Genomic DNA, 12,568 nt, shown 5'->3' with positions numbered 1-12,568 from the left:
CAGTAGGCATTTAATAACTGCCTACTATGTGGTAGGCACTGTACTAAACTCTTGGGGTAAAAAGAAAGGTTAAAATCAAAGTCCTGATTTTCAGTGAGCTCACAGTGTAATAGGGGAGATAATGACAAGATAATGTCAGAATATCTGATTATCAGAGAGACTAGAATTAAGGGGGGATGCTGGATGACAAAGCTTCTTGTGGAACCTAAGACTTAAAGAAGCTAAAAGAGATGAAAATGGAGAGTATTTCAGGCCTATGGGGTATTTTAGGCCTGGAGGGTAAGCAGGTGCTGGGGGAGGAAGTAACATGTAAGAAGACTGGAAAGTGTGTGTGTGGGAGGGTTGTGAAGGCCCCTAGAATGCTAATTTATTAAGTGCTCAATATGCATAAGGTATTGCCCTAAGTACCAGAGATACAAAGAGAAGCAAAACATCCTTTTTTCCTTGAGGAACTTATATTATGATGGTCAGGAAGATATATAAACATTTAGGCAAATGCACACACATCTATTTCTTTGTGTTTACATACCAAGTAGATTGAAGGAAAGCATCAGAGAGTGAGAGGCATTTGTAGCTGGGGACATCAGAAAGACCCTCATGTGATTGGTTTGAACTAGGACTTGAAGAATATCCCTAGCACTTCTGGGGGGAGGGGGGAAAGGAGGAGGTAGAAACACCAAGAAGGGAGGGGAGGGTAATTGAGGGATGATCTGCCAGGTGACCAGGGTTGCCGATGCTGGCATGGAAAGGGCCTCTAGAGGAAGAAAGAACAAGAATGCTTTAAAGGTAGGAAGGGGCCACATTAGGTATAGCTTTAAATGCCAAGCAAAGAGGTCTCTTGCTGTTGGAGGCAGCAGGACAAAGTGACACTTACTGAGCAGCAGGGTGCCATGATCAGGCCCATACCTTAGAAGGATGGAAGAGGGAGCGGAGACTTGAGGTTGAAGATAGAAGGCTCATTATTTTAGCCATCCAGGGAAAAAGTAATGCCTGAGTCAGGTAGGGTACCATCTGTGTGAGTGTGGAGAAAAGCCATGTATAGGAAATACTGTGAAGCTAGAAATGACAGAAATATTCTAAAAAGTGAACAAAAAGTCATCTTAATTTTGTTATAACCATAATTCCTCTCACCCTTATCCTGATCCCTGCAGTAATAATGAATATTTCTGTAAAATGATAGTTTGGTGATCTTTTTTGATGATGGTGTGTTATGGTTTAATTATAAAAAATTATTGAACCTAAAAATTATTTCTGCCACTGAAAATCAATATAAAAATTATATGTTGTGACTACTTAAAAATATATATTATATCCTTTTTTTTTTTTATCCCGAATAGGCCAAAAAATGCTTTACTTCGTCGAAGCTGGAGCAGTACTCCATCAACTGGGGGTATGGAAGGAGCTGTGAAGCTGCACGAGGGCTCTCAGGTTCTCCTGACAAGTTCTAATGAAATGGCCATTATTAGGTATGTGGGCCCCACTGACTTTGCCCCAGGAACCTGGCTTGGACTTGAACTCAAAAGTGCCAGGGGAAAGAATGATGGCTCAGTGGGGGACAAACGTTATTTCACCTGTAAGCCAAATCATGGAGTGTTGGTTCGGCCAAGCAGAGTAACCTATCGGGGGATTAATGGGTCAAAGCTTGTGGATGATGATTGATGAACTTGATCTCTTAAATGAGGTCAGCTGTATTACATGTGCAGAGACTGTGTCACCCTAGAGGCTCTGATATATGTGAGTGCATGGGAAATGGTGACTTACTTAACTGTTACTCACATTTTGATAACACAACAATCTTCATAGTATCATTAAGACAATTTATAGATTAACTTTTAAACAAAAGGAGTATGAAATTTTTAAGAATCATGAATCTCTTAAGATCATTTAAAGGGAACTTATTTTTTAAAGTTTTTAGACCCAAGTGTGGTCCTGAGATGCCAGAAAATTATGCCATTAGGAGACCAACTGATGTATTCTGTTGCTTGTTCTGTCTTTTAGCATATACAATTGGGTTATTGTTAAAAGTATTGAATAGCATATTACTTTGGTATTTCATTTAGCTGTCCATAGTGCTTTGGGAATAATTATCCCTTTCTGCGCTTTCATCAATAAGGGCTATATACGTGAAAACATCTGTTTCCTCTCTGATCCTCCTGAGAGATCCCTGCTCTGAAGATTTGCAGTCTTTAGAATTTTAGGACTGGAAATGATTTATCTAAGCCACTCCTCTTAGTTTATGGATAAGGAAACTGAGGTACAGAAACATGAAGTCATTTCTCCATGGGCTCATAGCTGATAGCAAAGTAGGGAGTGCAGAGCAGGCCTCCTGACCCCCAGTCTTGTGCCATCTGCACCACATATACTTTAGGGATCCTTGGCATTCTTCTGAATCACTTAACAGGAATCACTGACAAAGCACCATGTAGCGAATCAGGTCCTGTTTTAAATACCACCTTATTGTTGCATAAAAGACCATATTGGGAAGAAGCACTTTTAAAATTTGATGCACTTTCATCTTTGTGGAAAGTCCTCGCTGTATCTTGAAGTCCTTTGCCAGTTTTCCCTGCTGGCTATGGAAGTTGAAAAAAACAACCCAGTTTTAAAAATTCACTTAAAAGCAAGAAGCAGATTGACATATCCTAGGCTTACATATAGAGAGCAGTGTGGTTTACCACATAATTTTCTTCACCCAAGAATAGAAGTGAATATTGCACAGTTAGTCAAGGTATATGTGGTACATGTTCATTTAAGTATTTCTTCACGTCTTTGTAGTTCTCTTTGTAGTGTTACTCCTAAGGCAGCCATGACATTTGCCTTAGTTGGTTTTGGATTTTCCCAACTGTAGCAAAGCACAAGTATTTGAGCTTTGGCTAAATGCTACACAAATTTGGCGGGAGAGCCCATTTTCAGTCTGTGGCTTGTGCCCATCTTTGACTTTAAACTTTGTAATAGAATTAATGTTACAAGGAATTTGTGTTATGTCTGTGTCTGGATGTTTGTGTTCCATAAATGTAAAAGATTTATATTTTATTGTACATATTTAGATTTGAAGAGACTACAGAAATAGTAAAATGGTTCACTTTATAAGATTTAAAATTATCCTTAACAATGGAACTGCCTTTGCACTTAGAAATAACATGTTCAGATATTTTGCAATATACTATTTTTAAACTGAATCCTGCTGCTCTGCTGCTCTTTTGAAAAAAGCTGGTATTCGAATACTGCTAGACCTATTTTCCTGAAATCGGTTTGCAAAACAAGGCTGTAATACACTGCCTTTTAATCAAGGAATATTTTTATTGACTAAAGAAAATGAATGTACTGTGATTTTGAATGTAAACTTATTTTATTATACTGTTTCCTAAAAACTGTTTATTTATACTTTGAGATGTATGTGGATTCACTGAACTTTTACAAAGTCCGAAATGTTTCCTGTTGTACATCAGAGCCCTATAAATTAAAATCTGTTATATTGATGTTGACAATGATTTGCTTTTAAGGAAACCATAAACCACTATTTTTTTCTCTCTTGCAACCTTTATTTTCTTTCATGCATATAATATGTGAATAGAGAATATCTATTAAATCCATACAGACTTATACATTCTTGCATAAATACATGAAAACAGTTTTTTTCACCTTTAGCTTATTGTCAGTCTACTTGTGCTCAATTGTAGCTTCTCAAATATAAATAAAATGGAAACCATTATGTTTTGGAATAATGTCTGATGGACTCTTTCTATTTTTCTTTTCTTTTTCCATGTTCTAGGATATTAGAATATACAATCACTTTCTTAGAAAAACAAACAAAACATTTCATAAAGAATTTGGGTTGTTGTTGCTTACTGTTAACAGAAGTTAAACACTTCTCAAAAATGAACGTGCTTTCTTTAATACATCCAAGTTGGTCAAACAAGTCATCTATTGCAGATATTATTTTAATAAATGGAATGTTATTTCACAAACACTTGCTAGAAACAGAAGATAGTCGTTTTGCTTTTTTTATACACATGCAAAGAAAACAGTTTTAGGAAAAATCCATACACATGGTCCTATCAGACTAATTACATTTTTATATTTTATTATTCACACTTTTTTAATTGACAAGATGGTAAACTTCCTAATACATCTCTCCCATTACCTTGTGCAGTATATCATCACTGTTATTAAGTGCCTGACACGCAGTAGGCTCTTCATCAGTCTGTGTTGAATAAAAAAATGTTTTGCAGAATATTTTTGAATTGAATATATTCTTTTACTAAAATTTATGATTTGATGCTTTATCGTGGCAAGGATGTGACCCTGGGTTCTCAAAACTTTTTTCATTACAATGCTAGCTAGCTCTGTTAATTATCTCCACAGGACTTGCCGAAACTTGAAAGACTTTGACTATGGACACTACCCTTTTATTGTCCAATAACCAAGAAATAGCCTAATCAAGTTGGGGAGGTTCATCACCAGGTTATTCAGAACGTGATGTTCTTTTGGGGCCACAGCAACCCTTCAAGAAAACCCTTATGTGAAATCACTGAGAGCTTCTGATGAGTTGATAGGGTTAGTAATCTTAGTGCTGAAATCATGGATCCTTAAAGTGTGAAGTTTTGGGAAAGATTGCAGAAGTTTCAAAGTAACGATCTAAATAGAAGTGCCATTCTATTAGATATAAACATAACTAGTGTGATATGGTCATTTTAGAAAAGAATTACTTAAAAAATTATGCTGGAAAGCAGTGTTTGCAGATTGTTTTAAACTTGTATAGACTGAGATGATTATCCATAAATCCAGAACAAAAGAGGAGAAAATATGTCATTAAAATAAATGACAATACCGCCTCCTCAGACTAAAGATGCAGATATTGTAATACTTCAGAAAACTGCTTTTATTATTTTTATAAGTTTTATTTATTTTGACATCAGTCATGTTTAAATGTCTCTGCCTTCCCCTACTGAATAAACCTTACTTAGTAACAGGAGAAGAAAAACAGTCAAGTAAAATCAACAGACATATTGATTATATCTGGAAGGGTCTGTGATTTTCTGCCCCCATAGTCACTTTAATTTTTTAAAAGTTTTGAATTTGACAGACATAAAATAAAATGAGCATTTCCATATTCATTGTGGAATAGAAGAAGGTTGTACATGAAACTTCAAATCTCTGTAGAACTTAATTTTCTTTTTGAGTATATGATAAATGTAACATGTTACTTTCAAAGCTATCCTGCTTGTCTGATTCCTTCTGGCTGCCTTTCTGCCTTTTTTTTTTTTCTTTTTGGAGATGGGGTGAAGAGAGGGAACTATTTTTGTTTTTTTGCTACGACAAAGTTTTATTGTGAATTTTTTTGGTATCTCTGGGTCAAAGTCTTCTCTTTGGGTTATATGCTTAGCGGTTGAATTGCTGAAATAAAAGGGTATGCATATTTTAGTCACTTGTTTTTGCATAATTCTTAGTTTTTATAGAACAGTTGTATTGAATCATAGATCTGTCAAGAGTGTTCCCTGTTTTCCTGTAGTCTCTCTAATACTATTTCTATCTTCTAGTATCTTTGCTAATTTGTTGAACGTGAGGAGAAATCTGAGTTGCTTTATCTGCATTTTTCTTAAAAGCCATCTGAAACAATCTTTCATATTTATTATATGTCCATGTCCTTTTAAGTACATATCTTGAGGAATGACTCAGGGTTTTATATTTTAATGCTCTCTATAGCTTGAATAGCATATTTTTATAAGAAATATTTGATGGAAAGATTTTCCCCCCCTGAAATTATGATATCCATACTTCTTGATCTATTTGCATTGTTTTTGTGTGCATGAAAGCTTTTCATGTTACCCCAAAATAGTCTATTTTATCCTTTATAGTCACTATTTCTTGTTTGGTTAAGAATTCTCTCCTGCTCATAGATGTGAAAGGTATTTTGTTCTGTTGAACATGAAATTTTTTTCTTATGCTCATATATCTTTTGGGAATTTAATATAATATATGATAGTAGATGCTTGTTTAAAGCTATTAATGATTTTTTTTGGTCAGATAGTTTTATATTTTCTGAGTAGTGATTATCTCATGGGGAGTGTTTTCCTAAGTTGTTTATTCTTGAGCTTATTGAACACTTGGCTGTTAAGTTTAGGTGTTTATGACTCATTTTTCTAGTTTGATATACTGATGTACTTTTCTTTTTTTTTAAACTAGTCCCAAATAGTTTTGGTAATTACAAATTAATAATATAGTTTGAGGTCTGGAAGTACTGGAAGTTCATTCCTACTTTTTTATTATTGTTCTAGACACTTTGTTCCTCCAAATGAATTATTTTCTTTAGCCTTGTAAAGTAGCCCTTTGCTAGTGTGATTTGTACAGCCCAAAATATATAACTTAATTGAGGCAGTATAATTTTCATCATATTGGTATGGTTCAGCCATGAGCAATGACTTTTCTGTAAAGAGTGTTTTATAATTGTGTTCATATAATTCTTGAGAGTCTTTAGAAGTTATTTGCAGATATTTTCTACAGTCCTCAAACAACTTGTAAAAGTCAAATAATGTAAATAGTCAAGAAGAATAATACTTAGAAGAAACTTTATTACATCAGAAGTAATATCAAACTCTTCAAAACTTTTCTATTACTAAATTTCAATACATACTTGTTCACTGGAGTCAAACTCCAAAGAGATGTGTTTCACTCTTGGTGTGCTTGTTTTAGAACAAGTTCAATTTTGGGGGGAGAGATTTTTAGCCAAAAAATTTTAATCTCTTATCTGTCAAATCTAAAAAGGCTCTCCTGCCCTCAAAATACTTTCTATTCCAGTTACAGTGTTTTATATTCCCATGGTTACCCATTTAGATTAAGGGAACTGAAGGCTTTTGTAAAAATGTAAATTTATAGTATTTAGTGAATCAATTCCAGAATAACTTTGGTCAACTTCCAGGGCTTTGTAAGAATCATAGGGCTTTTAATTTTTAGGGGTGGGAAGAGGTCAGAACATATTTGAATTATGAAATGTTGCCTGCTAGTAGGAGGTTACCTAAAAATGCTTTCTGGAAAGGATTAAAATGAGGATGGGATGATTTCAAGTCAGGTATAGGATAGAGATTTTGAAAGGCCATCAGAATTAAATTTGGCTTCCTTGTTTAAGGATAACTGTTGTCCTATTAGGACAGTATTTAAAAATCATGATAAATGAGTATCATTTTCAGAGTCAAGAAACAACTTTTAATTTCTAGTTGACTGATTTATTCATCTGGTATGCTAATTTGTAGCTGTAAATTCACTTACTGAACTTTATAAACTTTGTACTTCTAAGTCTTCTATAGCTTTAGTTTGAAAGAAGTATGCTAAAATAATCATTCAGCACAGAGAATGCGCCTTTAGAAAACCCACGGGACTGAGTAACTCCCCAGGGAATGTCTCCTATAATGATTTTTTTTAGTGGTGCTGTTATGTGAGTATGTTACAGGGTTTCAGAATTAAAAGGTAGAAGGTACCTAAGAGGTCATTTAGTTTAAACTTTCAATTTGATATATGAGGGAACTGAGCCCCACCCAGGAAAACTTAAGAAGGAGGAAGTGACCAGTTGAGGATTGACAACCAGATTCCTCCACACTGGAATTGTCTTGTATTATAAAATCATTCAAACCATATGTATATGTTTGAAAATGGGAGTTGGAATCATTCTTATTGGGGGAATAGATCTGACCATAATTTAAATTTCTAATAATTGACATTTGTACTGTACTTTTAAAGTTTGCAGAGTACTTTATATACCTTATGTTATTTGAGCTTTACAGCAATCTTGGTGAAGTAATATTTTATACATGAGGAAACTCAGATAAGGTCATAATTTGCCCATGATCCTCCCCGGTTTTAAGTGTCACAGGCAACATTTGCACTCATATCATTTTGCCTGTCAGACACAACATTGTTACTCCTTAAAGCTTCTCATTAGGATTCCAGGTTTCCTAATTGACTCAGAGACATTGTAACATAGACCACCACAGTTTGCAAGCCAGTAATGAGACTTTATTTTTCATTTTTCTTCATGCCTTTTGTTTCACTACACTTGGTTACAATACAAATACAATAGTCAATACAAAACTCATTATCATATATATTATTAGTATTATTTGTCTCATAATAGTATCCCTGAAGTACATAGGCCCTTATTTATAAACAATGTCACATAAGCTGCTGTATATACAATAGATGACCCCAGGAAACTTTTCTGTATGGTGGGTCTGAATAAATTAAGCAGGACAAGTTAAGATTTTATTAACAGCAGAGCAGCAAGATATCTTTGTGTAAGCAAAAGGAAATTTTCTACTGAAAATTTTGCTAAAGCTTTTATGGAAGCCATTTGAGGGGGAGAAATTTAGAGCTATAGATAGCAAATGAAGGAATCTCATCATGTAAGACCACTACCTACTTCTTACAACCTCTCCCTCAGTGGGAAAAGGCACAAGGAGGAGAGAAGAAGAGCTTTCTGTCCCTCTTTGAGAATTTGTTCTAATCTCTGTGATGACAACATAACCAAGTGCTTGTTATTGTGCTTGTATATAATTCTGTGACTGCACATTTTGGACAGACGAACTGAGAGTGATTTTTAACTAGAGGGGATAGTGAGAACCATATTTCAGGTTATTAAAGAGAGACTGTTAGCCAAAAATGTCACCTGCCTACCTATGATAACTGGCGTCATTTAAGAACCAGTATGGGTTTTGCACACTACTTATAAATCTATTTCAACCTTAGTTCTTCCATCAGAAATCAGCCTAGCCTGAAGGATGTTGTTTGAATTCATGTATTTTATACACCATTCAGCCTCTTGCTCTGTGTGTGTGTGTGTGTGTGTATGTATGTATGTACACATAGATGTGTGTATACAGGCCATCCTACCTCGATTCAAACTCCAGTAGCTAAGAATCCTTGCTGTTCACTTAGCATATTCTTAAGTAATGCTTTCAACATTCTCCATGGGTTGTATTTTGTGAATTGGTGAAATAAAACCACTTTTCTTGACCCTTGCCTGGCATTGTGTCATAACTGAGTGATCTATAAAGCATTAGAGGGTAATTAAGCATCCAGTGGCTGTGCTGTGTTCTGCTGGTTATGTGTCCATCTTATTGGGAACATGTTCTCTTAAGTTTATCTTGAGTCATTTGTGATTTTAACTAAAGTCAGACCAAGTCATTTGAAAATTGAACTGATAATTTTGTTTTTCTTTATAGTAATACATTGTGTCAGTCCATCATGAAAAAAAGACCCAGGATGAAATAATAGAGAAGAATTCAGGTTCTTCTCTTATTCTGACTCCAATATGATTCTGGAGGCTCAGTTGAACATCACCAAACAGGCAGTGTCAGTGACAAAGTCTGCTTCCACAGAGGTGTTTTTAATAAAGGAAGGCGATTACTAGCAAATACCTTTGGACAGAAAAACTTTTTATGAAAGATTTAAAATATGTTTTAATGATCATGTGTAGTACTGCAATGACAGCTTGGGAGACTATGGTTTAACCTTCATCTAGACAATAGGCCTAGCAGCAGGGAATAATTTCTTTTCTTAAACTGGCCAGGGGAAAATGTATCTTGATAGTAATTCCAATATATTGCGAAAGACAGAATTGGAACTATGATAATTGTTTCAAAAGACTTCTCCCCCCTACTTTGTCTCAGAAAGAAATGCAGACAGGATGTAGAGTTAATGGCTTGAATTAGCATTGGTGTGCTGTGTGACTACTAAAAAACCCAGACCCCTCTCTGCCCATTCCTTTTCAAACATTGCTTTAGTTCTCAGAGACATGAGAATGAGCTCTGTCCTGAGTAATATCTGTTCTTCTGAGAATAGTGCAGTTTCTTAAAATTTAAAGGAACAAGAGTTAGGCTTAATTGAATTTTTTAAATTTGCCATTTATTTTAGTAGATGTACTAAGATGCAGGAAATTGATTTATCAGGCAGATGTGAACACTTTTTGGGAGGAGATGCATAAGATTTCATTTCTTTTGAAAGTTTCCAAATAAACATAATTGTCATCAAGGAGAATTTATAAGAATTATCATCCAATTGATTCTGCAGCTCAATGTATATAGAAATATAAGGGAAAAGATTTTTTCACCTCAGGACCATGACTTCTGAGAGACGTTACTGATTGTCATCACTGTCACTTTTAGTGACTTTCCAATGGTCACAGACAGCATAGCTGCTGTAATGGTGAGAAGATGCTGTACCCTAGTGACATCTGGTTTATCTTGGGTCTTATTGTACAGCCCAAAAGAAGGCTACCCACGAGTTTCTGTGTTGATCTTTTAAGAATAAAATACATAATGTCATAGATTTATAGATGGAAGGGTCTTCAGAGGTCAATTTAGTTCAGTCCCCTTATTTTATACGTGAGGAAACTGACACCTAAGGAGGTCAACTGACCTGCTCAAGATTATCTCGATGAGGAAGATTAAGAGAGTTGAGTTGAGCCAGAGTTTATTTCAGAATTATCTGCATCATACTTTAACTTCCTCTATCAGCAAATACAACAGATATTTTAAAGTAGACATATTTTAAAAAGGGAATATGTAATTTGAAAAATAATAGTGTTTCAATTTGACTTCAAATAGGGTTGCTGTTGTGGTAGCGTCCCAATTTTGATACCCTCCAGGTAGGAGAGAAATAATAATGATCCCTCCAAGACTGGACCACTATTTTCTCATTAAATAGACTTGTTTCTCCTTTCTATCTTGTCAGTTTCATTTAATCCATGAGACCTGTAAAGCCCATGCAGTTTTACTCTCTCTGTTCACATAATTATCCTCCTAGCACTTGTGTATATCCAGTGGGTCAGTCCATATAAAAATCTAGTCTTCTACATTTTTTGTCTTATCTATTAATTCATATTTCTTTTTTTTTTAATTTGCCTGGGCTGTATTGCTTGCCACATTCTAGGCTCCTTGAAGGTAGGGGTCATGTCTTAAAATTCTTTGGTTTGTATTTCCAGCTCTTTTTACAAATGCAGATGGTAAGTGCTCAATGCATGTTGTTGAATTTGGTTCCTTATTCCAAAATCATGCAGTAAAATGTGTGATATGCCATATTGTGTGTAGGTCTGCAAAGGAGTCAAACCTGTCCTTTAGTTCTTTAATATTTTGCTTTAATCTTAAATTTGAATCAGCAGCCAAGGTCATGGAAAACCCTGACCATAGATTTTATCCCACATTGTCTCTGGAAAGAGTAAGTCAGATACATATGACTTCTTGATTACAGGGAATCTAATATGGGCTTTTAAAAGTGGAAGGGAACCTTAAATATTATCTAGGCTGAACTTTTTGTTTATATATATATATATATATATATGAAAATCAAATCTCTGAGAGGGGAATTACTTTGTCTTTGGTCACACAGTTAGTAAATGGTCACAAGTGGAATTATGGTCTTGTGGTTTTGTGTTTGTTCTGCCTTTCTTGTAGGTTGTCAAGGGGTTCTTCCAATGAGAGAGTGATTAAAAAGTGACAACTTGGAAAATCCCAAAGTCACAATTCCTGCCTCATTCAGAGCTAGTTTAAATAAAGTTGACAATTGGTCCCCTCATTCTGTTGACATTTTGATGGGGTGAGGGAAAGATGGGTAACAGAGCCATTGGGAAAGGAAAGCTGTCAGCCAAAAGGCAGCATGAGAGAACTAAATAACTTGGAGAAAGTATTATGTGGGCGCATACACATATGGGAAGGGGGTGGTAAAAAGAAGAAAAATATAGAAGAGATAGTGACATCTTTTTTGTGATCTTGCATGGATTAACACAGGTATTGATAGCTTTAGATCAGCACAGTCTTGTTTTAGACTCAGAAAGCTTGTTGCTTTTTAGTTCGCTGACTGGCGTCTACTTTTCCCTCATTAAGTATTTGTAAGTTGGCTGGCTTTTCTTACCAAACTTTTAAAATACTTTTCTAAAGCCATGAATAGAATTAAAAATAAATCTTTGTTCTTGAGAAGCTATTAAAAATTAAACATGCCCATGCAGCATACAAAGTGAAAATGAGCTCCTGATAGAAACTTTGCTGCTTGCTCTCAATAATAATCCTTTCTTTTAGGGGAAGCAGGTTGAGGTTTCTGGGAACTTTTAATTTTTGTTTCGTGTACCCCCACAAAAGAACACAGAACATCGTTTGCTACTAGGAAATGAAGCCAATCAGATTTTAATTTCTTTGGAGTCTTTTTTGGAAAGTTATTAGTAAAGACAGCTTAATTGGCCACTGTGTACAATGTTCTCTTGGCATGTCACAGTACCGCTAGTATCCAAAATGATGATATTGCCATTCCTGGGGATAAGAGACACTGTGAAAAGCACCCTTCACTGAGATTCATGTATTGGGGTCTCCTTTGAGGATGGCTATGGAAATTGCTTTTTAAGGTTAATGTAGGTTACAGTTGAGTAACCATCTAGGATTCAGAAAATATGTTAAAGCAGAGCTTAAAAGGAAACATGTCTTTTGATGATTTGGGGACCTTAACCTGTTGACTCTAGGTTTTTATGATAATAAAACCTTAGCGTGCTAAACCACCTTAGCAATCATCCCACACATTCCCCTTATTTAAT

General features: G+C 35.2%; 1 protein-coding gene across 15 annotated transcripts in view; it reads left to right on the top strand.

The window, feature by feature from the left end:
- The window catches only part of CLIP4 (CAP-Gly domain containing linker protein family member 4), a 126,104-nt gene that overhangs the window by 98,803 nt on the left and 14,733 nt on the right, over positions 1–12,568 (top strand). For 11 of the 15 annotated variants that reach the window (XM_031951319.1, XM_031951309.1, XM_031951311.1 and 8 more), the window contains one exon: positions 1,338–3,709. In XM_031951319.1, the coding sequence (XP_031807179.1) occupies positions 1,338–1,659 (322 nt within the window). In that variant the 3' untranslated portion in view covers positions 1,660–3,709. Of the gene's footprint in view, positions 1–1,337; positions 3,710–12,568 lie in introns of those variants that run through there. The other 4 variants (XM_031951321.1, XM_031951318.1, XR_004231872.1 and 1 more) reach the window with 3 other exon arrangements.

This window comes from Sarcophilus harrisii, chromosome 2, assembly GCF_902635505.1.
Source record: "Sarcophilus harrisii chromosome 2, mSarHar1.11, whole genome shotgun sequence".
NCBI lineage: Eukaryota > Metazoa > Chordata > Mammalia > Dasyuromorphia > Dasyuridae > Sarcophilus > Sarcophilus harrisii.
This window is presented reverse-complemented; position numbering and strand designations above follow the sequence as displayed.